The sequence below is a fragment of the Cyprinodon tularosa genome, unplaced genomic scaffold (assembly GCF_016077235.1).
Source record: "Cyprinodon tularosa strain WSP-4 unplaced genomic scaffold, ASM1607723v1 ctg1274, whole genome shotgun sequence".
NCBI classification, from domain to species: Eukaryota; Metazoa; Chordata; class Actinopteri; order Cyprinodontiformes; family Cyprinodontidae; genus Cyprinodon; species Cyprinodon tularosa.
In genome coordinates, this window is record NW_024038086.1 from 49278 (window position 1) to 77057 (window position 27780).

At 39.8% G+C, this 27780-nt stretch overlaps 3 protein-coding genes across 7 annotated transcripts; 2 read left to right on the forward strand and 1 right to left on the reverse strand.

Annotated features, from left to right (window-relative positions):
• The first annotated feature begins 106 nt into the window (after positions 1-106).
• LOC119777811 (tectonic-3-like) lies at positions 107-6278 on the forward strand. 2 transcript variants are annotated; one of them, XM_038276806.1, is made up of 14 exons: positions 107-585; positions 1860-1974; positions 2054-2151; positions 2227-2342; positions 2429-2537; positions 3194-3306; positions 3401-3439; positions 3615-3689; positions 3762-3881; positions 4221-4319; positions 4425-4528; positions 5047-5194; positions 5706-5840; positions 5932-6278. In XM_038276806.1, the coding sequence occupies exons 1-14, from the start codon at positions 327-329 to the stop codon at positions 6175-6177; spliced, it is 1776 nt and encodes a 591-aa protein (XP_038132734.1). In that variant the 5' UTR covers positions 107-326; the 3' UTR covers positions 6178-6278. The 2 variants fall into 2 exon arrangements, with proteins under 2 accessions (XP_038132734.1, XP_038132735.1); XM_038276807.1 differs by having other exon boundaries at positions 2230-2342.
• On the reverse strand, positions 6185-13044 carry mto1 (mitochondrial tRNA translation optimization 1). 2 transcript variants are annotated; one of them, XM_038276805.1, is made up of 13 exons: positions 12191-13044; positions 10951-11153; positions 10678-10877; positions 10489-10606; positions 9836-10134; positions 9624-9736; positions 8972-9162; positions 8752-8882; positions 7367-7571; positions 7122-7290; positions 6926-7035; positions 6567-6724; positions 6185-6467 (listed from the first exon to the last, which is right to left on the reverse strand). In XM_038276805.1, exons 2-13 carry the CDS (start codon positions 11147-11149, stop codon positions 6309-6311), a joined length of 2052 nt encoding a protein of 683 aa, XP_038132733.1. In that variant the 5' UTR covers positions 11150-11153; positions 12191-13044; the 3' UTR covers positions 6185-6308. The 2 variants fall into 2 exon arrangements, with proteins under 2 accessions (XP_038132733.1, XP_038132732.1); XM_038276804.1 differs by lacking the exon at positions 12191-13044 and adding an exon at positions 11687-12087.
• On the forward strand, positions 12225-27780 carry atxn2l (ataxin 2-like). Of its 3 annotated transcripts, none has more exons than XM_038276801.1 (24): positions 12225-12461; positions 12869-12978; positions 14912-14951; positions 15049-15105; positions 16149-16220; positions 16385-16544; positions 16924-17045; positions 17183-17274; positions 17485-17733; positions 18794-19233; positions 19304-19390; positions 19469-19582; positions 19788-19868; positions 19955-20016; positions 21268-21608; positions 21697-21766; positions 22833-22967; positions 23145-23208; positions 23389-23549; positions 23637-23778; positions 23864-23973; positions 24511-24693; positions 24807-24975; positions 27100-27780. In XM_038276801.1, exons 2-24 carry the CDS (start codon positions 12926-12928, stop codon positions 27147-27149), a joined length of 3054 nt encoding a protein of 1017 aa, XP_038132729.1. In that variant the 5' UTR covers positions 12225-12461; positions 12869-12925; the 3' UTR covers positions 27150-27780. The 3 variants fall into 3 exon arrangements, with proteins under 3 accessions (XP_038132729.1, XP_038132730.1, XP_038132728.1); XM_038276802.1 differs by having other exon boundaries at positions 12872-12978; XM_038276800.1 differs by having other exon boundaries at positions 12225-12978.

Consider the following 27780-nt stretch of genomic DNA (forward strand, 5'->3'; position numbering starts at 1 on the left):
ATTTATTTGTGAATGTGTTTATTTTTATAATTCTAGATAAGACGCTGCTGGTAATTATCCTCTTCTCTTTTTTTTTATGTTTTACGGTAGCGTGACATGAACCGGAAGTCGGTCGGGCTATTTCCTTGGTAACAAGAAGCTTGCTTGGAGATGCCTGTTTAACTTGTAGCTAGGTATTCCTTCGAGGGAATTTCATGAATTGTGATGAAACGGCGCTTGTCTGTGACAGCAACGGCGCGAGAAAATTGAACCGGGAAGCTAACGTTTTTTTTGCGGCTAACTGAATCGGCTAATTCCGTTCAGCGCGCCATGAATCTGGTAGCCAAATGAGTTTTAGCTGTTTGTGTTCACTTTGCGTCCTCCTAGTCCTGTTTGGACGTTTAGCGCTCCCTGCCACAGAGTTAGGGGTCACTTCTTCTCTCAACTCCACACCAACATATGGGGTTTCTTTCGGGTCTCCTACCCCACCTCCGGGTGTTACTGGGACCCCGGAGGATGCCACGCAGCTATCCGCGTCAGAGACACCGACTGCGGTCACAGAAACTCGGTCTCCTACCACCGAACAGACCGTGGTGTCTACTGAGGGTAACTTATTTATTATAAAGCTAGATCTTTAAGTCTTATTTTTTATTTTACTTTATTTTAGACATGATTATCATCTCATGGCTGCCAACTTCTCCCCAAACCGTGGGGTGAGATTTTGAAATATATTGGACAGGAAACCCTGTTAGATGAGGACAGGTGCAGCTATAGGTTGGAGGTTTCCAGAGGATTTAACTGAAACAAAATGGGGGAAATGTGGGATTTTTATAGCACAGTAAATGTTACTGAATAACAACAAGTAATCCATAGTTATGTGGAACATTGTTATCACAATATACATCATTTTCTATAATCTGGTGATTTTTAGAGAATTGAAGTACAGCAGAATGGGCCCTACTAAAATACTTGCATCTTAAAAATACTGTAAAGAATTTCACAACTTTGTTTATTAATTGTTCTCTGCAGTTTAAGTAAAATAATCAATGGGAAACTAATAAGTCATCAATGGATTACTGGCACTGATACAGGAACCAGTGCAATCGAATCCCATGCAAACTACTCTCTGTATGAATATTTGGTAATAAGCTAAGGATTAAATAGCGTCATTCATTATGTTAATAGCTTTTCTTACAATTGACAAAACAGCTAAACAATTCAGATCCTCTAGGAGACTGTAGATTTTAGAAAAACTCACCATGACACAAGATAGCACTTCTCTGGATGTTTCATTTGGAAAATGTGATGGAAATTAAGTTAACATATTCAATGGACCAAAATAAGGATAAATTAATAAGAAAAGTAATATTAAAAGAAGAACATCCCTGTGGTTTCTCCTCTATGAATCCTGGATAAATGAGTTGTTCTGCACATCCTCTCTGGATGTGGTTGGTCTTTTCTTGGGTGGCTGATATTTTGAAAAATAAAATGCAATGGTTCTTTTTCTTTTTGTGGAGCCTCTATGGGTTTCAGAGGCAAACCTGAACTCAAGTACTAGATTGCTTAAAATCTTCAATAATTTACAAAAAGAATTATCCTAGTGCAGATTAGATAAGATAAAAAGTTTTTCAACACTCCAAATTCTAGAAAGGCATAATAATAATATTTTGTGGTCCCTTTATATATTTAAATTCATGTATTTTTATTTTGGGCCAGAAATATTACGGTAATAAAACCCCTGTGTCTCTTTGTGATCCTGCAATAATCATTTCTGTCTTCATAATTCATTCTAAAAATTCATATTATTTAGGGACCAAACCATTAATACTGATAAATCGTATGATTTTATTTAGTAGGACTCATGTTATGTATTTTTTTAGGCTGTCTCTGTGATCTGACGCCTGACTTCTGCGATCTTGGTTGCTGCTGCGACACAGCTGATTGTGATGTTGCCAACCTCACCACAGTCTTCACTGGCTGTCCGAAAAAAGATGTGTACGTTTTCTCCCAACGCTCTCTCTTTATATCACATACTTCCTTTAATTTGTTTTAAAAACCCTTTACTATGAACCAGGAGCGGAGTTTGCATTGAGAAATGGCTGATGTTCAGAGCCAACGTGAATTCATCACAGGTCACAGTGACTGACACCTTGTTTTGTATCCAGGTGGAAGGTAAATAATGAATGTTGATCTTTTCTTTAAACATGTTGAACTGCTGTTTCACATATTCATGTTTCTGCCTTGTAGCAGCTGATGCACCCAGGTCTCCTCCTGCTCCGACTCACTTCCTACCAGTAGGTGATTCCTATGATTTCTCACCTCCAGGACAAGCGATTGCAAGACACAGCAGAGATTTTTACAGGGTAAACACCTATTGCACACTCACTAAACTTTAGAGTTACTTGTAGTGAATATGGGGTTTTGTTTTTTGATTAAAATACTTTTCTAGGTTGATGATGTTATCCAGACGTTTTTCTCCAAATCTTCTGTTCGAGGGCTGCTCCGTCAGCCGTCTCCAGGCGTCGCATCTGCCTTCTGCTTCAGCCGTAACCCTGCAAGTAGGTTTAAACTACACAGAAAGTTAAATTGTGGAGTCCCAAATAGAACCAGGGATTCCCCAAACTAGACTTAGTCCCACACATTAATTTATCTTAGGCTTTGCCTCCAGAATGGGGAGCGGCGGCCTAGTGGTTTGGGCATAGGGCGTGGAATCCTGAGGTTCTGAGTTTGAGCCCCAGTCCCACAGACTGTCACTCTGGGTCCCTGAGCAAAGACCCTGTGCGCCGGGTGCCGCACAATGGCAGCCCACTGCTCCCCAAGGGGATTAAATGCAGAGAGTTCATTTTGTTGCTCTGTGCTTGTGACAGTGTAATGACAATAAAAAGCTGGGGAGAAAAAAAAATAATTAACCAGTTTGGTGGTTATTCCTGCTGTGGAAAATGTATTGTAAAAGGTCCAGTAAAAGATGTCTGCATTTCTTAAATTCAGTTACTTGTTCTTTGGTTTTAATTTAAGTCTGTTTTGTGATTGCCATCCCCCCGATGACTGTGAGTTTGCACAGGATTGTTTGGCTTTTATATTTGCAAACTAATCTGAAGGATTCAGCTTCTTGAACAAAAGTACAGTTTTGATGTCAAGGGCCCTAGAGGTGCCTTGTAAAGTATCCACCTCAGACAGGCTCTGTTCCACTTCTTTATATCCTCCTCTTCCTCAGAGTTTCTGAGATCTTCGTCGCTGTCTTGTACCCGCATGGTGACCTCTGATTCATGCACCACTGACCCAAACCTCAGAGCCAGCTCTTACTTTTCAAACATGAATCTCATAAAGGTAAGTCAGTCAGTTCAACTAAACTGCTTTAAAAACATCCCTGCCGGTCGTAAACTCAAAGCAAGGCTGAGAAAACCTTTTTTTATTGTTACAGGTTCCAACGGCTGCGGCTGCAATTCCATCTGATCTTTTGGTACGTTTCTCACCCCAGTAAAGAAATACCTGACTGTTTTTATGCTCTTGGTATTAAGAACATAAAATAGAAAAAGTTTGCATTTTCAAAGGACATTAATATACACACAGATTCAGTGGTGAAGGATTGCATTCAGGCTGTATTTTTATTAAGGCTAACCTTGTGCTGTTTTCAGATCCCAGTAACCCCACTCTCTGACTGGCCTGCACCAGTCAATAGAAACGGCTCCTGTATGAATGTGGTGAAAAATGTGAGGAACCCCACTAATCTGTTTTAGTGTATGTTAGAGCTTCAGACTCATCTGGGCTTTTTTTTTCTGCAGGTAGAGTTTACTGTTTATTTCACGGCTAGAGGGGAGATAACAAATGGAATAATCAACATAAAATTGGCCGACGTGGTTCTGGACCAGCTGGTGCTCCAGACGCACTCTGTACAATATCAGGTAGGTTCCAGCTCAGCAGAATATTTATCAATCCTTGGAGGAATTAATAAATTAATGAATGGCTTTATTTCAAACATAGAAAGACATAAAAGAATAGAGAGAAACAACGAGAATATGAAGAATTGTTAATATGCACAAACAGGGAATTCCAGAATTAAATGCATTTTTAGGTCAAAGGGGAGGAAGAAGAAACCTTGGGGATTCCAAGTTCCATCCATCCGTAGCACAATATGTGCGACTATTTAAATATTAGATAATGAAATGAAAGGTAAATGTGGCCACAGTCAAAACCACAAAGCTCCATAAGCACATGGGATGTCTGTTCTGAATCTGTTACAGCTTGCCACACCCAGACCAACTCCGGCAGAACCAGCGCCCCCTACTGGACTCAGACTGGGATCTGCTCTTATCGGCCGTTTTAATGGAGAGCTGCAAACTGTATCCTCAAAGGCAAAGTTACGACTATCTGTCAGGAGCAGAGTTTTGATTTCTGTCACAACCTTTGAAGCAGAAATGTGTCACTTTTCCTTGATGGTGAATTAGTTGACATCACTTGGCGTTTCAGAGGGTGGGGAGTGTTCCTCAGATCCCAGCACACGATTGCCTGTCCTCTTTACACACAACACAATCACTGGCTGCACATTAAGGTGAGTTTGTCGTATCACGATTGTCTTTGTGGGATTTCTAATAATACATTTCTTGCACTTTTTTATTAAATATACAAGAACATTTAACAAATATCAGGTGGTTCTTATTCAAGTTGGTCTACTGCATATTCTGTCTTTGCTTACAGCAATAAATATAGTCTAAATAATTTAAACATAATTTGTTTGATCAACTTCTAAACAATGGGAGGTGTCAAATCTTAATCTTTGGGTATATGGTTTGGAAAGTTTTCGGAAATTATGCATAACTAAGTTATTTATATACATATTTGGATTGGAACAGGTTTTTTTCAAATTTTTTTCACTAATTGAAAGAAAACAAAGTTCTACCTTGTAATTGCATTGCTATTACATAAGTAGGAAGATCTAAATTGGCACCGTGGGAACAGGAAAAGGGGCAAACTTGCCCCTACAGCCGAAGCATTTCTCGTAAAGAAACATGAAACCCAACAGCATTACGATATTCTGTTTTCTCTGATAGTCGATGTGTTTCCATCTAGTTCCCCTACTCAGAACTGTACTGAGCTCCGATCGCATATTTATGAGACGCTACGAGGATCCGCTGCTTCCGATGTGATCGCCATGAACTCAGGCTCCCAGCCAGACTGGACACGAGTCATCACACAGGAGTGTCCGATCAATCCACAGGTACAGCTATGATTTAAACCAAACATGTCAACACCACAGTTATGCTTTGCACCTGTATACTTGAGCCTGAGTAAAGGATCAAATCACTGTTTAAGAATAAATGGTGAATATTTATAGAGCGTTGCAAATAAAAAATAAGACCGTACAGCGATATTTGAATTGCATAGTTTAGGTTGCAGCATATTCATCGGTTAAAATGGCCTGGTCATAGTCCAGAGCTGAATTGAATGGGAATCTGTGGCTGGACAGGAAAATAGTTCACAGGCACTCTTTGTTTAATCTAATTTAATATTTTTCAAGAAAATTAAAAAGCTAAAATTCTAAGCTCTAGACAGGTAAAGCTGGAAGAGAAAGGTTTTCAGATAGTAAATCATGTTTTTTCTTTTTTTTTATTCCTTTCACAGTAGATTTGTGCACAACTTTCTGTTTGGCTGTTAGTAAAATCTTGATGCAGTGCAGGAACGTTTGGGTGAGTCTGGCTTATCTGCTTTGTTTTTCTTCTTTCTTACAGGAGTCAGGTGACTCAGGCTGCACCATCCCACACTCTCTCTTCATCCAGGTACTCTGGGCTCGCCAGGGATTCATTGAACATCCTCAGAACTTCATCCTGGGAGCCAAATTTCTCTTCCATTGTCAAAACGTTCAGGTACAGAAACATGAAGTTACTCAAAAAACACTGGCAAATACCTAGTTTTAGATCAGTTTGGTTATTGGCGGTATCTGTGTGTATTTTCCAGGTTCCTTTATCATCTCCTCTCACCCTGATGGCTAAAACTGTGTTTGTGGAAACCACAATTTACCCAGAACCCCCCAGGGGGGTCCCTCAGCCTCACTGGAGGTTTCCATTTGGCTTCTTTACCAGAGGAGCTGTGGAGCTGGATGGCCATGTGGTTACAGGCAGCAGCGGTGCTCAGAAGGTCTCATGGGGTTTGATGCTGTTGTTAGGGGGGTTAACATTCTTCACAACAAAAACTTTGACGTAGCAAATAGTGAAATTTATGTATAAATGTTTTATTTTGCAGCTATTTTATACTATAAACAGTACACTGTTTTAAATAATAAAAGGGTCAAAGTCTTTAAACAAGGCATTTTTTGCCTTTTTTCTGGATGACTCTCATTGAGGTAAAGATGCTTTTCTGGTGCATAGATCCTCCTCATGATCCGTTTGCTTCCTGTTCGTCGTCCTCGCCTCTTTTCCTGTAAACTGTACATAGTTGAAAAGTGTGACGAGTGCAGCAGGAGTCATGCCTTCCAGACGGGTAGCAGCACCCAGCTATGGGTGGACAGAGGAAAAGTTTGCAAAAAGATTAGCATCTTTATGTCATAAATACACAAAACAAAAGGGAATTTTCAGTCCTGATTGCAGACTTACAGTGCTGGGTCGAAACCTGTCCAGGATTTCCCTGACTTCTTGAGAGAGAGACACCGGTAGAGTGAAATAGTCGATGTTCTGTGGCAGAGCCATGTTCTCCTCCTTTTGAATTCTCTCTATCTCTCTTTTGCTCTGGTCACAGTGAGGCTTGTACACAGCTGCATGACAGACAGACAGTTAGGCTTTAGTTCGGGATCATTTAAGAGGCTTCACACATTTAAGCAAGAAACAGCAGCTTAGTTTATCAAAATAAATTAAGAAAAAAAAAAAGTTCAGATAAAAGTTGGGGGAATTAAAATCTTAAGGTATCCCATAGCCCTCTGAATTTTTTATGTAAAATGCGAGAAATCGGGTTTTACCCTCTATTTTGAGTCTCTCTGAGAACTCCATGTACTCTGAAAGGTTCTCGGGAAAGACAGAGGCCAACATTTCAAAAGACACATCCTTGTACTGCAGCAAGTCCATCCCGCTGGAAAAAGAAGAAAAAAAAACATAAACCAGGGATATTATTTGTTCTCTGAAGCATTTAGGGCGCGGTTCAACTGATGGGCTCACCTCAGCGAGCTGTTCTTGCTCTCACTCACACTAATCCCAGGTAACATCCTCCTCCATCTGGTTGTGGACATGGTGAGAGCCTGGAGGGAGGATATTGCATCTTGGAGACCTCTCTTCACTCTTACAGCCTCGTTGTGGCGCACAGATGACACACATCCTAACTCATATCCTGATGGAGACGAAGCAGAGCAGGCAGTATAGACCCAGCACCTTATCAGAAACAACACATCAGACATAAGAGCTACCTTTCATTGTGAGGCGGAGGTCAGCGTTGTCTGGTCTTAGAGAAGTGCGAAATTCAGCCCGGCTGGTGAACATGCGGTAAGGCTCTTTAACTCCTCGGCTCACCAGGTCATCGATTAGCACGCCGATATAGCTCTCTGTTCGAGACAACCCAACCAGAGGCAGAGACAGTGCCCAGCGGGCAGCGTTCAGCCCCGCCCACAAACCCTGTGCACATAAAGATTGATTTTCCTCATGGTTTACTGTTAACAGCTCCAGACCTGACTGTAAGATCCTGCAGCACTAAAGAGGTTAGTGGCACTGAAGGATCAATCCCTGACATGCTTTCTGTCTATTAAGAAACAGAACTGATTTTAGTCCTCGCAGATGATTTTAGAATTACTAATTTAAATAGATCAGCTTTTTTTATATATATTTATAAACATTTTTAAATAGCAAAAGCAGAATCCCAACCTGGTGGTTAGCATTTATTAAAAAAAATGTAAAAGCTCTAATTGAGATGAAAGTTAAACCATTAGAGATGGGTGTAAATAATTTTTTTTTCACAATTCATTCACCTTTTACTCTTTTGATCATCTAATGAGAGAATCCATCTGCTTTTCCTATCAGAAATGAATATTTAGTTTGACAAAAATCTGCTAGAGCCATGAGTATTTATGGACTTAACTGTAAATTCAGATATGAAAAAGATTTTTCCATAAAGGGTTTAGGAGAAAAAAAATAAAGGCTTATGGGGCCTAATAAGGTGAATGTAAAGTTATTCAACATTTATTTAGATTCTTAACCGAACGTACTTGTTATTCTGATCAGTAGAATATTGTTCTTTACTGTTAATAATAGTCCAGTTTGTTTCTAATGTGTCTTGCAACAAAAATGCCTGTAAAAGTGTATATTACACTGGTTAAAAATCAATATACTCTCTGATTAAATTAGTAGTTCTTGGTGATTTTATTTTAGAGTTTTTTTTGGGGATGACATGTTTTTATCTCTAGTGGAATATAAATGATAGCGGGACCAGAACTTAAAATAAAGAGTCTGGAAAAGAAATAATGCTCATCAGATTTATAATAGGACTGTAAAATACATGATTTACTTAATAATTATAATGAAGACTATAGCGCTAATACAGGTGGCAGCAGAATAGAGAGGGTTAAATACCAATGCATCCCCTTTATATTTAAATAAAATATTTCAAGTGATCTAAATATATATTTAAGGAGCTTTTGTCATTGGAATGAAGTGCAGTAATACATTATCAGAATTTGGTATTAAATGAATCTGATGGCCTATATTAGTTCATATTTACTCCAAGCAGTTCCAGGCAATGCATTTCTGAGGGTTTGCTGTATTTACTCAGCTGCATCCATCAACAGCCTGAGGAAATTACCTGTGCAGCAGCCTCTTCGTATCCCGTCGTCCCGTTAATCTGACCGGCCAGAAAAAGTCCCTGAGTATTTTTCACCTGCAGCGCCGGACTGAGCTGGGTGGGACACACATAGTCATACTGCACACCATACCCTGCAGAGGCACAAAACAGCAGATATGGAAGCTAAGAAAAACAAGCATTAGGGACTGATGAGCTCTACACTCTGGAAGAGGTATTGCACCTGGGGTGTGGATCTCAGCTCGGTGCATGGCAGGGATTTCCCTAATAAGTCGGAGCTGCACGTCAGGAGGCATGGTCATGGAAAGACCCTGTGGGTACAAAAGATCAGAATTCACCCCCTCGGGCTCCAACCACACCTGATGACTTCTTCCTGGAAAGCGCAGCACTTTCGATTCTATGGAGGGGCAGTATCTATAAGAGAAAAGACCCACATTACTGTCCCAAACATTGATCACACAGTACAACTTTTATCCCCCTGCACACAGGCTTGAGAAAGTATTCATACCCTTTCAACTTTTCCACATTTCGTCTCATATAGACACACAAACAACTAATTGTCACTTCCTAACTCTGCAAAAGTAAAGTCATAAGATATCCTCTTAAAGTACGGCTGATTTCCAGCAATTTTTAAATGCATTTCTGCTTCCATACAGCTTAATTAAATAATTAAATTAGAAGGACTTTGTAGGAATTGACTGCGTGCAAATGACCAAATTTGGTCCTTTTTTTAGCTCTGCTGGAGCAGGAACACAGTCCTCACTGTAAAACATGGAGGTGGGAAGTTATATGGAGATACTCTGACATCCTAAGCAAAATGTGTTGAAAAAAGGAGTAAGAATACTTCTGGCAAGGTGCTTAAAATCTGCAGATACCTGGGACCTTTGGTGTCTTGCTGTATGTGACAGTTTAGATGAAGACTCTCCCTCACCACTCTCTCCACACCTGGAGTTGTGTAGGTTAGGTAGCAAGGAAGCTGCTCTTCAGGCTAGAAAGTTAAAGCATTTACAGGGGTTATAAAATTAATTAATGCTGATTGAAGAATTAGTGATGGACCAGCCAAGTCAGAACGTCTTATAGATTTGACCTTGCAGCGTGTGTGAGTATTCATGAAGCTAAACGGTGTCGGGTTGCTGTCGGGCGGTTGAAGCTTGGCCAGGGAGAGGTCCACTGAATCCTTTAAAATTCTGGGTGGGGTTCCGGTCCTTAGCCTTCCAACCCTCAGACGCAGCCTCTCCCTCAGCATTTGGGACAGACCAGAACTTGACGGAGCATCTCCGATCCGGCCTCCAGGGGATGTGGTTTGGCCCATGAAGAGTGAGCCGGACAAAAAAGTACCCGTGGTGAGGATCACAGACGAGGCAGAGATCGGATGGCTGCTATTGGCTGACATAGGAAGGAATAAAAAAAGCATGGTGACCTAATATGATCAAATTATCCATTTTTCATGTTAGAATCAGGCCATCGATTTGCACAATTCTCATTTCTATTTAGGACATTTCTAAATGACAAATATGACTGTCCACTATGAATTTAGAAGATCATGTTCAAACAGGTTGAATTTTCTCACTTTATAAAATGTATGAAAATATGCAGACTTGTGATTATGTGAAGCTGCAAATATTCCACGGATCCAAAGTTGTGTATCCAAAGATTGTTTGTACGTTTACTACATTATTCATCATTTAAAACTGACGAAAGTGTGTAAATTAATTCTAATAGCTACAATCTGATATATACCTAAACGTATCCCAGTAACGCTGTGGACCCCAGGTTCTTCAGGATTTGGATCCGCCACCAGAAGCTCCTCCACTGAGCCCTCCAGCACCGTCAGCCTGGGAGTAGACAGCAGCTCTGCCTGAAGGACCAATAGTCACTGAAGGTTTTAATATATCTTAAAACAGGAATATTTACCTGATTGTAGCGTACCTGAATGAACTCCCGGTAGCGCTGGCGATCCAGCTGAGCTCTCGGCCCCCACACAGCGGGCCCTTTTCTACGATTCAGGATGGAGAAATGAATCCCTGCCCAGTCCCCAGCTCTGCCACAGAGCCCATCCAGAGCATCTATCTCCTTTACCAGATGGCCCTTGCCTACTCCTCCCAGAGATGGATTACAGGACAGGGCGCCTGTGAGGAGGTCAACAAAATCAGCTTCGCCATGCCCCGGTCACAATGTTCACCCAGCGTCAACAAACCTCACCGATTGTTTGTATTTTCTGTGTGACAAGGAGGGTCTCCGCGCCAGCCCGGGCTGCTGCAGCCGCCGCCTCTGTTCCGGCGTGACCTCCACCCACAACGATGACATCATATAGCTGTCTGGAGATGTGACTGGCCCTCTTGGTTACCAGAAACCAGATGCTCTGCACTGGCGATAGCTTCCTTGTCAACATGTGAGGCATGTACCTGTGAAAGAGTTGGAAGTTTGAATGCAATAAAAAGAAATATGTCTCCAAAAAAACATTTTGCACATTAACTGCATTAGATCTGAGAGTAGACAGTTTTTATGTTTAGCTTTTTTTGTACAATATTTTGCTGGTGAAGTGGACTCCTAAAGCAAAACAGGATAGTGTTTAAAGACTATCTGATTAGATGGGGAAACCATTACAAAAATTCCTTTGTTTTTTCAAATAATAAGAATTGATTTTTACAATAGCGTCCATAGATAAAGTAGGGAATGTACATAATGCTTTTATGCAAAAAAGATTGGATAAATAACTAAATCCTTCAAAAAAAAAGAGCATTTACTTTTTTCTCAATCACTTTAGAGTGGAAGTGTTGATCCAAAGTTTAAGCTTGACATGTTACCAAATAAATGCAAATGATACAAAATTGCAGACAAAAATAAAGTAATATATATAATCAATAATATATAGTCAATTTTTATATTTTGTCGTTTAAAAATCCACAGTTTATTATCAAACACTGAGGGTACTTACAGTTAGCCTACCAGAGGATAAATTTGTTATCAAGCTTATTTTCTCAGGTGATTCCAACAGAAACTAAGACTTTAGCATTAAAGGTTTTATAGAATATTGGGAAACTAGAGCTATGTTACACAAATGCACTTTACGGAGGCCGCCATATTGTTTGGGTCTCAAGACCGTAATATCAGCCTTATAGACGCAAGCAGATTTTATTTTTTTGTATGCGTGTCTATGGCTCACGTGTCAGTTCTAAGCTGGCATGGATCATTATTATTTGAAATCTATGTAGATTTATTCTGAAAGTTAAATAAATAAAGTTATAAAGGCTCACTTTAGTAGTTTAAAAGTAGAGAGCGTCTGTAGAGCTGCCCCTTAACAAGTTAATTATTAGGTTGTAAATAGATTTTGACATGAGGGTTTTGCCACGTGTTTATTAGGATAAATTAATGTTTAGGTCAGCTACCTATACACCTGCGTGGATAAGCGCGTGGATTATTGAAGCAGTTTTTCATTTACCGGTACGTGAAAAATGCACGTCAACGCCCCCTCCCCCTTCCAGCCGGTTTCCACTCAGCCGCGCGCGGATTGAGTCAAGTGAGCCTACCGAAAGGTGGTGTTGACCGACCGCAGCAGGTTTTCCAACGAGAAACCTGAACAAAAATTCAACCTTCTGAGGCGACTGACAGTAACGTCGAGCTCTTAGTTTGTAACGGAAGAGCCAGCGGAGCCGAAGTTGAGGCGACAGGACAGAGGGAAGAAAGTAAATCCCGGAGGGAAAGCTTCCGAAGTGAGCCTGAGGATCAAAGCTAATGCTAACATAGCCAGCTAAATAATTACGTGAAAGCTGTTATTCTTTAAGCATTTGTGTCTGTTTTTTTACGTGACTCAAAAGGTTAACACAATAGTTATCAACGGGTATTTTTATATCAGATATATGGTAGAATTAATTTAACTTTCTAAAAGGTTTACATCAACACGGTAGGCCACAGGCGACTGGTGTTGAGTTGCTACAGTGGCCGGGGTGTTTTTTTTTTTTTTTTTTGAGGTTACCCCGGCTCTTCACGTTGTAGGCAGGTGATATTGCTAAAGATAGTTGGCTGTACACCAGCTTCTTTTCGGGAGAGTTCAATTTTATTAAGTTAGCTCAAGCTTGGTACTGTCTAAGGCTTGTGCTTCGCAATGCTGAAACCCCAGCAGCAATCCGGCTCAGGCGGGAGAAAGGCGACTAACGGAACACCGGGGCCCGGCGGTATGTCTTCCCCAGTCAGCGGCATCAACAGCGGCGGCCGGACACCGGCTGGAAGGTGAGCGGGCGGGGACTCTCTGAGTAGGACAGACCGAGGATTGTCCCGTGCTGGCAAGGCCTACCGGTTAAAGCACCCTGCTTGTAGGGGGGCGTGGCTTGGTACTGGAATTTCAGTTTTGGCCAATAAGATTAGTTTGATATTGATGGGCAGAATGTCTTGACCAATTAAAATCAGTTTCTTTTACCTAGCCAAATCAGTGAGGTGGGACCAAGATGGTGAAAACAAAGCAGCATCAAGGCTATAAAGTTTAGCTGGCCTGTCAATGTTGAAAACGCCACTTGTCCTTTCAAAATGTAATTTTTGTTTTCATTTTTTGTAGTAAGAAGGCCTTTAATAACATAAAAAAACTATAGCCTATGTGAGCCATGTTTTTAGATGTATGTTGGCTAAAGTCTTTGTAGCTACGTCTTTGTTTTGTAACCTTGTGTAACTAATGGCAGCCACTTGAATTTGATTGTTTATTTTTATTCTGACTACACCTTTGCACCTGGATCAATTCTGATTATTCTGTTAAGTGTTTAAACTTCTTTTAATTATTTGAATCTTTATTTTAATGGTGTCAACGTCAGTGTTTAATAAGCTGTATCTTAAGAAAATGTATTTAAAATTAAATGGCTTTTAAGAAAGCTTTCAAAAGATTCAAAAATGGATTTTATTTGATGGCTACATCTCTACTAATTTGAAGCTTCTAACGGATTTTATCAAACAACACTCTTGGTCATTATTTTCTGACCAAGAAAAACAAAGAAATCAAAAGATGAAACCAATGATCTTTAGTTGTTGATCTGTTTATTTTCAGTGGACGGCCTCTTTTTGCTCCCTAAAAGTAATGTTTTATTCCAATATATTATTTCCCCTTTAACAACAATACCAAAGATTATTCTGTCTTGAAAAAGAAAGTCAGTATTTTTCTAAAAATGGAAAATGAAAGTTAGATTGTGAAAATAGTGGATCAGATAAAGAAAATCTTATAGAAGGCACACCTTGCCTAAGCTAATTAGGCTTGGACTTTAGTATCAAACTGGTGGGTTTTTGGAATACAGGTATTATTTAAAAAATATTTGTTTCTTTAAACATTTCAATTAAGTAAAACACTGTTTTGCTAAATCAAAGATGGCGAAACGCCTCATCTACAGCTTTAATTTTGATTAACTATAAAATAACAGATGATATTTGGGGAATGTTAACTTAATCATTTTAATAGAAACTGTTGGAATGTGAACCTACAAGAGCAAATAAACATGGGGGAAGGACACAGCCGGTAACATGACCATCAATCAAGCGGTTGGCTGGAAGTCAGACTCTTGATTCTAACATAACTACTGTTATTCTTATCATTAAAACATCAACACAAAGCCTTTTTTATTTTTTTTCAAATTGTTTTGCCTCCTAAATTTTTAGAGCAAATGTCGAGTAATTGTCAATAATCTTATTACCTTTTAAAAGTAATATATCTTTTTTCGTTAGAATATATATTTACAATTTTAAAACTACAACAAAAATATTCTACTTTAAAGAAAATCATTCACTTTATTTATTTATTTATTTATTTATTTTTTAATCAACATTTTGGTTAAAGCCTAAGAATAAGATACAATTATTTTCATTTTTTTAGGGCCCGGATAAATAGCATATCTTTGTGTATCGGTTGTTTTTAAATGTAAATGGAAAAAAATAAACTTCCCATCATACAAAAAGCTGCTTTTAAGGGACCGGAGCAGGAAGCTACATGATCACCAGTCAGCTTCATTGTCTGTAACATAAGTTTTCCTCAAATTGTGTTACTAGCATGAATATTGTATCTTGGTTTACCTTTTAATATCAGCACTTTAATTCTGACAAATTCCTACATTTAGGTATTAAAAAAAGGGGGTGTGGTGTATGGAAAAACTCAGCTTCCTTTAATCCTTTTTAATCTTGTTTCTTGCAGGAATAGGTCTTCTGCAAAGCCATCATTTCAGTCCTCTCCTGTAAGTATCTGTCTGTCTGTCTATCTGTAAATTCAGTCAATGCCAATTGATTTGTTTTTGCTTATTATGTATTGATTATTTTTTCTTGTGTGTGCAGGTGTTTGAGGGTGTATACAACAATGCTAGAATGCTTCACTTCCTAACAGCTGTAGTGGTGAGTCAGTCATTTGGATTTTTGCCTCCGTTGGAGGCGTAAACGTCAACAGTGTAACAAAACCTACCTGTTTTTACAACATATTTCCAGGTTAGGGTTGGACAGTGATAAATGCAACTAAAATTAGAACTGAATAAAAATAAAAACATCTGAGCTCTGCCTGTTTATTCCACTACCTAACAAAATACTTTAAAGTGTGTTAAATGACACTTGGAGAAGTTCTCTCCCATACTTATGAGTAATGCAGCTTTTCTAGGGGTGCAGCTATTAAAGACGAGGAAGCTGCACAATAAAAAAAAAAACTGAACTGGTCTCTAGTGTGTGTCCACAATAACAATGATTCTAACAATTTGATGAATTTTATTTAAGAAAGATTGAATAAAATAGTGAAAAACTTTTAATATCTTTCCTCCAAACCTTTGGTAGTGACATCTTTTTACTTCATGTTAATAGATGATAAAAACGGAGACGACTACATGGCATGGTGCTACACTTAAAGATAAAACAGTTTGTGCTTCATTGTACACCAAAATTAAACTAAATATTTTTGTGTGTGTATTAAACAGCTTTTATTCTTTTCCTAAAGTTTCTACATGTTCATCCTCTAATGTTGTGGGTTTCTGATATTGAGCTGCTTGTACTATGCAGCCAAAGCAAGATTACTGTTGTATCACTAACCTAAATGTTATAACACTCAGAAACCTTTTGGAATCTTGGCAGTAATAAAACATGTCTGTTGACTCTTAGGCAAATACTGATGTTATACTGAGATATGACTGATTAATGTTTAGCTTTGTTATAATAGGGAATATTGCTCAATCAAGCATACTCTTATGTGTCAACGGGTTTAAACAGCTGCCAGAAGGCAGTTTGATATATATTTTTAAGTGGGTTGCTCTTGTATTAAGTTAGTCATTGTTGTTTTGTTTTTTTTGTTTGTTTTTTTTTATTTAAACAAGAAGCTGTTCTATAGATTCACATGTGTTCAAAATATATTAATTTAGTACAAGATTAAATTTGAAATCAAAATGCTTGTTTCTCAGGGGTCCACATGTGAGTTAAAGGTGAAGAATGGCAGCTCGTTCGAAGGCATATTTAAGACCCTCAGTTCTCGGGTAAGAACCTGAACATCAATCTCACCTCACAGACACAGATTTTGCCTCAAAACCTCCAGCAGCTATAAATTGGATAATGGTAAAATAAAAGCTGCTTGGATTATCTTGTTAAAACGCCTTTAGCATCTCCTATCTGTCCTAAGATCTCTGCTTCTGTTTCTTAGTGTGAGTTGGCTGTGGATGCTGTACACAAACGTGGTGAGGAAGAGGGGTCAACATCTGCTCCCCCACGTAGGGAGGACATTACAGACACCATGATCTTCAGCCCATCAGATCTGGTTACAATGATCTGCAGAGACGTTGACCTCAACTATGCTACCAGAGGTACAAACGGTTAATTGCTATAATAACAGATTTAATTTTCTCTCAAACCCTCATCAGTTCCAGACAGAAAATACTGCTGTTACATATACATGAACTTTGATGACATTCTAATTGGGTCCAATTTGCTAAAAACTAGCAACTTTAACTATTCTGTAAACATCTTCCAGAATATTTGTTCACTTTAGTAATCATAGTTTAGAGGATAGTTTAAAGGGACTGAGAACACTGGAAAAGTTTCCAGCTTGTGTAGGATCTTTGAATATGGTTAAAAGGAGGTTAAAAACGTTGATCCAAGAGCAGATCAGTCAGGGGTCCTAAAGAAAATGTGTATTTTGTTTGGCTAAGTTAAAGTGACTTCATGATGCGTTTTGACTTTCAGATAGCTTCACAGACACAGCCATCAGCTCCAGCCGCATTAATGGAGAACATAAGGAGAAGGTTTTACAGAAATGGGAGGGAGGAGACAGCAACGGGGAAAGTTATGATCTCGAAAATGATGCAGTAAGTCGGTCTTTTATAGCACTTGTCATGAAGTAGGAATTCATGCTCTCTGACCAAATACCATTACATATGGATTATTTTACTGCTGCCTGTATTTGTTGCTTTATTTTGTCGATTGCTTGGATTTTTTTCTGCAGTCTAACGGCTGGGATGCCAATGAGATGTTCCGCTACAATGAAGTAAAATATGGAGTCACATCTACATATGATTCCAGTCTCTCCATGTATACGTAAGTTAAATTGTAACTCACAAATAAATGCCAAATAAACTCTTTAAATTAAATAATTTCATTTCAGAACCCCTCTCTCAGCACTATTTTTACAGTAACCCTTTATTCTAAGTGTTTCAACTCATTTCAGCTTACAGTAACTATTAGTTGTTGATGGGTATTTATAAACAGTCCATTGATTTACATTCTGTTATTTCCATGTCCACACAGTGTTCCCTTAGAGAGAGGCAACTCTGAGGTTTATCGGCAAAGAGAGGCCCGCGCTGCTCGCCTTGCGAGCGAAATCGAATCGAGCCCCCAGTATCGCCATCGCGTCGGCCTCGAAAACGACGAGGGCAAGAGCGAGGAGGAGAAGTTCAGCTCTGTATTGCGGGATGGCAACGATCGTGAGAAGGGTCGGGAGAGCCCCCGCGACAGAGGGAGTGAGAAAGGCAGAGACAGTCCTGGAGCAGGCAGCAGGTTGGATGGACTCCCAAATATTCAGCACATGTATGGTTGTAGTGTATAGGTGTCTGTAAACTACTTCAAAATGTTTCCCTCACAAATAATATCTAAATGTAGATAAGATGACCACATTATTACAAAAAACAAAAAAAGGGTTAAACACGTGAGGTCAAAGTGAATAAAAGCTGAATAATATTTGGGACACATATGAATATTTGAGTGTCATGATAATGACATTGAATTTAATAATTGAATACAAAGGCTGAAAACATTAATTTCTTTTTTTTTTTTTTCATTTCAATTGCAAACATTTACATGTCAAGTATCATTTTAACTTTAAAAAAAGTTGTGCTTTAACAGGGGCTGTAACCGATTATAAATATGTATAATAGGTATACCGTAAAGATGAATGTGGGATATTATATCCACATATCAGTTGGATGATTTTTGTAACCGCAGATTGTGGTTGTTTCATGCAAATGATCTCAACGATTTGACTTTTGGCAAAAGTTTTTTTAGAATGACAGAAAACGAAACAATTGAATGAAAGTTTGTTTATATTGAAGTTTTATTTCCCAACTCTATTTTTTTCTTAACATTGCGAGGGATATGATCTGGAAATCTAACACCCCAACCCCCTCCTAAAGGAGCAGAAAGCCCTCCCCATATACCTCTGTGCATATGCAGGGCAAGCAATATGAAAATGGAGCCTCGTGGCATTAATCCCACAGGAAAGAAAATGTGCTGATGCAGCACAAGGTTAAACATTAAACTGATCAATTTTGCTGCATTACATAGAATTTAAGATGAATTTAGTTCTTCCTCTTCCACAGCTACAAAACAAACATTCTCATCATTTATAGCCCAGCGGTTATTAGAGATGTAGGAGTCTCTGATTCTTGAAGTTGATTTACCTGTTCGCAAGAATCATTATGATCGGATCAATAATACATTTTGATGAAGATATAAATGAACTAAGTAAACCCAAATATTCTGGTTTGGGCCAAAATGCTGCATTACCTTGTACAGAATTTCTTACCTATTAAATATTTTTGATGGCCTTCTTGTTTCTCAGAGAGGGAAAGTACATTCCACTACCTCAACGTCAGAGAGAAATGAACCGAGAAAGAGCCGAGAGAGGTCCTGGTGGGCCTCTGCCCCACAGTCGACTCGGCGGAGGCTACAGGCAAAATTCTTCCTCCTCATCCTCACCGAGACCCCCGCTCCCCTCTGCTGCCGGACCCCAACCAGGAGTCTCTTCTTCAGAGAGAAGCAGTCCTCTGTCGAATCGAGGTGGCGTCTACACCACTCACCATTCACAGGGCAGTCCAAGCCCAGGTTCTGGTCCTGCGAGTCCGTACACGCCTGCCTCTCCTGGTGGAACGGCAGCCACCCCAGCCTCTGCTTCTACTGCCACCTCTCCATCCAGCCCCCCTGCCCCTCATGGACATGCTGTTCCTCATTCCCACTCGCTCCCAGTCTCTCTGTCTGACGCTGGCAGGCCTGTGAATGGAGGTAAGAACTGAAGCATTGATTGGATCCCAATCGCTGGTTTAAGTGGCTAAATTTGATTGTGTTGCCTCAGTTTCTTCTAGAACGTCTCCTAAAGCCCAAAGACCTCCACAATCAAGTCGGACAAACCGTGCTCCAAACGCACATCCTCAGTCCACAGGTACCAATTAGTAATCAAATAAACAGAACTTAGTTTTTTGACTTTGCTGTTGGTTTTAATAATGTTTTGTCCTTGCAGCCACTCGTTCTCCTAAATCAGGCTCTTCCCAGGACACGCCTTATTTGGACACTTCGTCCGTCTCCCTGCCTGCTCAGAAGACGTCAGGCCCAGCCCCTCTCTTCCCTGTAGATGGTAACGTCACCCATCCAACTGTCACTCTGCTTGGTTCTGTCTGAGAAATTTGCAATAATAACTTTGGACGTCATAATTTGGTCTTGCATTTGATTTATAGACTTCCTGTTTTTTTGTTTTTTTTTCTCTGTCTGTGAAACAGCTTGGATAAAAAGATCTAGAAGGTTATGTGGAGATTTAATTTATAATTGTTTTTCCTCTGCAGTGAATGAGATCCTTGGTGCAGCTGCTAAAGAACGCTCTGCAGAAAGCCCTGGCAGCACAGAAGACAACAAAAGCAGTAAAGGTTTGTGAGCTTCAGGCTTCCCTGGCTCACATGCTGAACATCATACCTGCACACTGTTTTATAACGGATTTATTTTGTCTTCTCAGCTCCTTCGGTTCAGCAAAGGTCACAAATTGAAGAGCTGCGGAAATTTGGAAAAGAATTCAGGGTAAGATTGTAGAGGCCCGTTTTTTCTTTTTCACCTGTAGATAAATTTGAAAAAAATCTCATATTTTTTTTATACCAATGGTAACTCTAAAACATTACTCCCACTTTCATGATTATTGGCAAACATCATTATGGGTAATTTATTGATAACTTGGTAGTATAGCAGAAAAGTAAGTATTATTTAGACTTCAAAAAATCAGCAGCATGTTTGGCGTAATGGACTTTGTTGTAAGGGGAAAAAAACCTGCAACATTTTTGGTGACTTAATATGTAGAATAAAATTATCTGTGACTGTAAAATCTAACCTAGCTGAATTAGAAATGGTAACAAATATTAAAATGAAAACTGGAAATCTACATTAGCCCAAAAAATCCTCATCAGTCCATCTCAAAAGAGGCATGTAAGTTTTTACTGAAAAATATATTTTAAAATAACCTTTTCTAATTTGACCGTTGAACTAAAACATAGTTTGATGAGCAGACTGGCAGATCAGTAGTTCACCGCAGATGCAGGTTGTGGCCCATTTTCCCTTAATGTGCTTTGGGTTAGGAAGCGCGTCCATGTTAAATGGGTCTGACCCAGCAAACAATTGAAACATTATATTATTCAACAAGGATTTTGTGGATACTCAGAAGTGACCAGCATCCATCTCAACCCAGACACTAACAGCAATTACACGTCTAAATAAAAAAAGAAAAAAGTCAAATATGAGAATGAGCCATAAAGTGCTGCAGTTATGTGCTTTGCCGCAGGTGTCAGCATCAATAGAAAATTCTAAAATGCCTTTTTATTATTTAGCTGCTTATTTGTAGCTGTTTTTAGTTAGTTGCTAGAAGTAGAGTGACTAATTTATCACATATGCAGTATTTATATTAGATTTCTTTTTAACCACATCAAACTGAATGAACTACAGCCCTACTTTTGCTGGTTGTGTGGACCGTGATTAATGACTCCTTTCTCATTGTTGTTTGGCAGTTTGAGTCTTATCCCCCAAACCCAGTTATCCAGATTTCATGATTATATTTGGTTTTCCTGTAATATGAAAATGTTTTGATAATTATTGCACTTTGAATCTACATTTTGATTAAATAGGTTTAGGAAAAGTTGACTTGCGGGTTGTCGGTTAAAGAAAAAAATCAAATGCTTAACTAAGCACCATACAAATTAAAGTCAACAAGTGAGTTCCTGTTAACACGCTAAATAATTAAAGTCAGATTTTAACTTTTTTTATTAACTGCTGACTGTTTTCCAGCTTCAGCCTAGTGGAGCCGGTTCCAGCTCTCCTAGCTCTCCAGCAGCAGCAACGCCTCCTGCTGTTGGTGAGGCGACCCAATCAGGTGCAGCTCAGTCTCCATCAGACGCCCCCTCAGAGCCCAAACTTCAGCCTCCAGCTCCCAGTCCTTCCAAACCTCAGCATTCAACGGCTCTCTCCGAAGAGCCCACCAAGGACGTTGCAAATCCACTGGGTGCTGCTGCTTCTGCCACAGCTCCCATTCCAGACCGGCAATCACCAGCAACTCCTCAGCCAGCCAGGACCCCAGGAGCAGAGGACGTCAGGTCTGAGTCCGCAGAGCACCCCGATGGTGTGGCAGAGTGAGTTTCAGCAAGTAAAAATCAAAAAATTTTGTCATTTTTCCCTACATTTTCATAGTTAATAACTGCAATTTTTTTTTTCTCTCAGCCAAGTGAAGAAATCAACTTTAAATCCAAATGCTAAAGAATTTAACCCAATCAAAAATCCAGTGCCTGTGGTAAGCAAGTTTTTCCATTCTACCAATCATTTATTAGAGACAAAATTAGTTGCTGTTGTTGGTATTTCATTTGCTTTAAGTAAAGAACAACAAAGGGAATTTTTTTCTACCAATAAATCAGAGCGATGACGTTCGGTCCAGGTCTGCTTTGGTCAACTTGTTAAGTAAAATAGAAACTGGTCTAAGTAAGGAACCGGGATAAAGAGACAACAGGGCAATTATCAACAAACCCTTTTTGCACACAGGGGGCAAAAACTAGCTGGTTTTGTTCAACATCACCTTCGATTACTACACAAGTTCATCCTGGTTCTAATTGAAACTTGTAAGAATAAACAGTATATCAGTTTGTTGCATATGGGCTTCATAGACTAGTGTGGGTCCTTAAGACTCTGGAAAAAAACAAAGATTAACGTCAGAATTTGAGCCATAGCTTAATGGAACAATTTCACCTGATCTATTGAATCAAGGGACACATGGCATCATGATGCACCATGACGGGTAAAAAGGCTGTGCGACTGTTTTGGCAGTGTTCAGCGGGGAGGCATTGGGTCCTGCTGTTCATGTGGAGCAACCTTATGTGCTGAAGAGGAAAACAATGATCGAGCTGTTGGCTTGTACTCAATCAACCAGATCTCGGTCCCATGGCGCATATGTGACATGTGCTAGACAAAACCAATCATATCCAACTTTCAGGACTAAAAGCTAACAAATTGCTAGCAGATTCTACAGCACATTCTCAGTGGTTTGCTGACGTATACGGCTCAACATATTGGAGCCTTTTCTGGCAGAAAAGGAAAGATCCACACTTTTAAGCAGATAGTTTTGATTCTGCACATGATTTTATCAGTCTTTTAATTTGGGTTTTTAGAAACTTTATCCATATTCTACTGGAAGAAGTAGAAACATTACAATAAATAGCTCCCCTTTAATCCCTCAGGATTTACTTGGATTTATTTTCTTTACCATCTTTTTTATTTTTCTAAACTGAATTAGTCTAAAAGTTAATAGCTTGTTGGACATATTTTAAATGTAAAAGTTGTTTATCTGAACATTGGTTGTCATGCAGGCAAAACCCAACACTGCACCAACCCCTCCCCGTCCAACTCCTCCGAGCCCGGTGGTCCTGCAGCACCCCGGAGGGCAGGGTGCCATCTACAATACTCCCTACCTCTCCTACGTCTCTCAGATCCACCCTGTTCAGGTATGTGGACAAAGCCTAAACTAGAAGCACTTCAATGTATTACATTTGGTACTTTTATGAATGATTAAACCCAATTAGAGTTTATTTAAAGAGACCATTTACTATAGAACGTCCTTTTAAGTTTAATGGTAAGATTGGCAGCATTTCTGTTCTTGTTGAAATGTTTTTCTCTTTCAGGCTCAACCAATGTATCAATACACAATGTCGACAGTTAACCAAGGAAAATACCCCAGGGGCAAAGGTAAAGGTCTGCTTTTTATCTATTCCCAATCTGTTTCATTTTCTCACCTGACAGGTTTTTTTTTGTTGTTGTTGTTTTTCATGTCCAACTTTTAATTTAAAAATCTGCAAATTGTCAGATTTTCTTGTTGTTGACTTTCTGTCAGGTTAATCTCTCATTTCAACATTGTTCCCTCTCCAGTGCCTTCGCGGCCTGAGGCGTCACAGATGCTGCAGGCTGCTGCATCAGCAGCTGGAGCTCCTTTGGTGGCGTCCCCTTACCCTCAGTCCTACCTGCAGTACAACCCACAGCAGTACAGCCAGCAGCAGGTCATCCAGGCCATGACGCCCTACCCTGGACAGGTACAGCTTTTATTCCCCTCAGTTATTCGGGCTTTTTATTGATTACCAGACTATTTGAGGTTACATTTTCTTTTCCCCGCTTCGCAGCCTATGTACTCCATGCTGCAGGGCGGAGCAAGGATGATAGGTCAAGGTAGTGGTCCCCATCCCCAAGCCCTCGGTCCCCCTGGAGGACCTCAGTTCTCTGCACAGGGAGACGGGCCTCAGGGGCCACAGCAGGGCATCTACGGTGAGTGATGTTGGATTTTAAAGTCACAACACCTGAACGCAAGATGGTTGGTTACTCTGACATCATGGTTTGGTTTCCTGTGCAGCTCCACAGTCGTTCTCCCATCACTCTGGTGCAGTACATCAGCCGCAGCCTTCCAGTACCCCGACGGGCAACCAGCCCCCACCTCAGCATGCGGCACCCAGCCCTGGACAGGTATGATGCTGGTACTACCTGGCTGTAATGTGAATTCACATTTTTCCTTTAAATTTTCCACTTTTACCATCGATTCTATTAAAAACAACAATGAAAAACAAACTGATACCTGTGATTACCGAACAAATTATTCTTTAAAGCAGCATTTTCCTTCCTACTTCCTTGTTGTTTTAATATCTCATTTGTCTTCCATTTTCCCATCTTTTTTTCTTCTCTTTCAGTGTCATTTCTCCTTCTTTTCTCCAGCCTTTGCTTAAAAGAACTGCTGTAAATTGCAGTAAAGTTTAGGGTTTGAAGTTTGGAGTTTTGACCTAAAAAATGTTGGAACTTTACATTGGATTGTGGTGTTAGTCCAAAAATACAGTAATACCCACATGAACGTGAAAAGAAATGACCCAGCCATCTGATTTGATACATTTAACTTCATACCTTCAACATAAATGCGTCCCATTTCATAAGGAGGAAGAACCGACTGTGATGCTGAAGTTTGCCTTACTATGCAGTTTTTCTTTCTTCAACAAATCTTTGTCTTCGCAGAACGCCCAGTCAGGCCCACAGCCTCAGGCCTTGTACCACCCAACTCCGCTGTCGGCTCCCACACCACCCAACATGGCTCCAGGTCACACATCCCCACAGGGCTCCTACTCCATTCCAGGCTACAGCATCCACAGCCATCAGGGCCTCCCACCAGCTTACCAAACTCTGGGGCAGCTGACACAGGTAGGGCAACATGTTTCTACTTTCAACAGCTTCTTCTTTTTTTGTTGGATTTGAGGCACTGAGCATTTTAACTGGAGATGTTCTGATCTAAACTTTTATTTGATCCTCATCAGGCCCATGTTCAAGGAGCGATGCCTGGTCCTCACCACTCAGGCGGCCATGGTCAGCCCCAGTTAGTAATGTTGCAGACTCCTCAGCAGGGTCCAGGTGGGGTGCCCCAGCACCCACAACATGGACCACAGCAAGGACCACACCAGCACTTTTACATAGGACCCCCACAAGGTAGGAGCCGTCGTTCAAACACACTTAGAAGACTATTTCTATATTTTTAAAGACAAAACAGTTGAAGCTTGATAAACAGAACCCAGTTAGTCTTTCTAATGATTGTATAAACAAGCTGAGGACTCAGAATCTCAGATATTATTCCTTTATGAAAATGACTTTAGGGCTGAGTTAAGTTAGTCTTATTTCCTTAATGCAAACTTATTCTTTTTATTTATTTTTTCCTGGCTGTGATGCATCAGTGTCCAACACCAAGTTCTAAACAATTAAGTTTTACTTCTGTAGATGAAATTGGTCCAATTTATTTCATAAGGAGACTTAAGTTGTTGTGTGTTTTTGATTTAAACAATTGATCTATTTAAAGGAGAATTCCGGTTTTTAACACTTTTAGCCCATTTTCTGTAGTGTCCAGGATGAAATCGAATGATCGACACCAAAATTTTTACAATTGGTCCTGTCTCTGCTATTTGGCTCATGCAGAATCCCCCCCTGGCTGCTTCAGAATGGCTTCCATAGTGAATGTCCGATAATGTCCTTAAAACAACCTTAAACGTTCTTTTTTTAAAATATGCTACTCACCGGGTCGTCAGCGCTGTTCAATGACGTTCCAAAAAAAGTTTCGTAAAGAAAAATCGTTCCTGTAGTGTTTTATTTAGCATTTTGTAAATCCCATTGAGTTCTGTTGGAATAGTCAATATCCCTCCGCCACCGGACACGGAAATGGGGCCTGTTTACACAGTTGTAGTCTTTTCGCTTCACTCTGTGTACTCCGACGTCGAGGTGCTAACGTCTCTGTTAAACACTTTAAAAAACTCTGAAAATGGAATTCGAAAGGTGGATTCTTGAGGAGGACATATTGGACTTTGAGTTTGACAGTAGAGGATACCGTTTTGAACCGGAATATACTGAGGAGGAGTATATAGAGACATTGTCGCCAACTAGTGGTCTGGAGTGTGCAACGCTTCAGATTCGAACGGGAAGCGGAAGTTTATAAGCGGTTGTGATGTATCGGAAAAAATAGTTCTGAGATTTACAAAATGCTAAATAAAACAAGACAGGAACGGTTTTTCTTCACGAAACTTTTTTTGGAACGTCATTGAACAGCGCTGACGACCCGGTGAGTAGCATATTTTAAAAAAAGAACGTTTAAGGTTGTTTTAAGGACATTATCGGACATTCACTATGGAAGCCATTCTGAAGCAGCCAGGGGGGGATTCTGCATGAGCCAAAAAGCAGAGACGGGACCAATTGTCAAAATTTTGGTGTCGATCATTCGAATGCATCCTGGACACTACAGAAAATGGTGAAATGGTGAATGGTGAAATGCTAAAAGTGTTAAAAACCGGAATTTTCCTTTAACACTTTTCTATCAATAGATCTGCTTCATCCCTCAAAACACCAACATAAAAACACAAAAGAGCTAAGGGTCCATTTCAGTTAAACCTTTAGCTTGGAAGGTAAAATAGAGATGATTAGTATTTGTGTAAAACCTTACAAGAGCATCTACTCCAGGGATTAGTTGTTTGTAACCTCATAGGAATTTACTGTATAATAACAATAATGAAGTTCTACTGTATGTTTCTAAGCATTAAAACAAAAAATCTGACATTTCAATTAGAGCAAAATAAATCGTTTTTTCCCAAAAAATAGTTATATTAAGTTTATAGCATGCAGTTGAACAATTAAATTGTGCTACCTATTGTAACAAGGATCCCAAAGGAGCCTCTTCTGCAGTTGGCTATTTTTCTTTTTTTTTTTTCCTGATGCGTTTTCGTTGTGTTTTATTTTGTAAGCAGACGTTCGGCAGCCAGTCACAACCTCCAACACAGAATAGATAAAAAAGACTTTGGTGAAGCTCTCTAAGCTGTTGCATTATCTGTTTTTGTTCCTGCTTTAAATGTTCCTGCTTTTTCAGATTTTATAGTATTTACAAACCAGCTCTCTCCCTGGTGAAGCAACCACCTGATCTATCTTCTCCATGTACACATAAAGATAATAACATTTTAGGAACTATGTGAAGTCTATAAATAATGTTCCTATTATTACAGTCAACATTACTGATGAGCTGCTTAGGAAAGTAAACCAGAGATAAATGTTTAGAGTCTCCGTTCTTCTCCTCCACAGCGATGCAGGTACAGACACATCCTGCCACCTTCCATCCACCTGGAAACTAAACCCATCCTCTATGACTTCCTGAACTCCCATGCTCCTTCCTGCTGGACGTGTAGTCCGGCACAGAGCAACTGCAAACTGACAGAATCACAGAGGAGAGAAGACTCAAATCCTCACAGCACCTTTCTCTTCTGCTGTGGCGTTCATCAGTGAGACCCTCGGCCCCAGACTAAAGGGACGGTTTTATTAGTGGTGATGAGAGGACAGCAGCAGCGTCCTCCTGCTGCTGCTGAGCTCTTCCCTCCACCTTCTAACCTTTTGTATTTGTTTTCTTGGACATCATGTACCTTGCTGGGCAGACCAGTGAGAGAATCAGGAACAGATGGAAGGAAAACAGCAGCAGACCTTTTTCTCTTCCAGAAATGTTTTTAAGCCTTGTGAGGTTTTGTATTTAGGACAACGCAAACCGGAGACGGACTGACGTATAGAACTAAGAACCCAGTGTGACCGAGGAGGGAGGCGAGGACGTGAGGGGACTTTTAGCAAAACATTTTTTTTTAACTCTATCTAGTAGTAAAAATCTGCCCCTTTGCCCTTCTTCTCTCCTTTAGAAAATCTAATTAATAAAAAAATGGACTAGACAAAAAAAAAGTAAAAAAAAACAATGACTAAAAAATAAAGTTCTCTACTCAA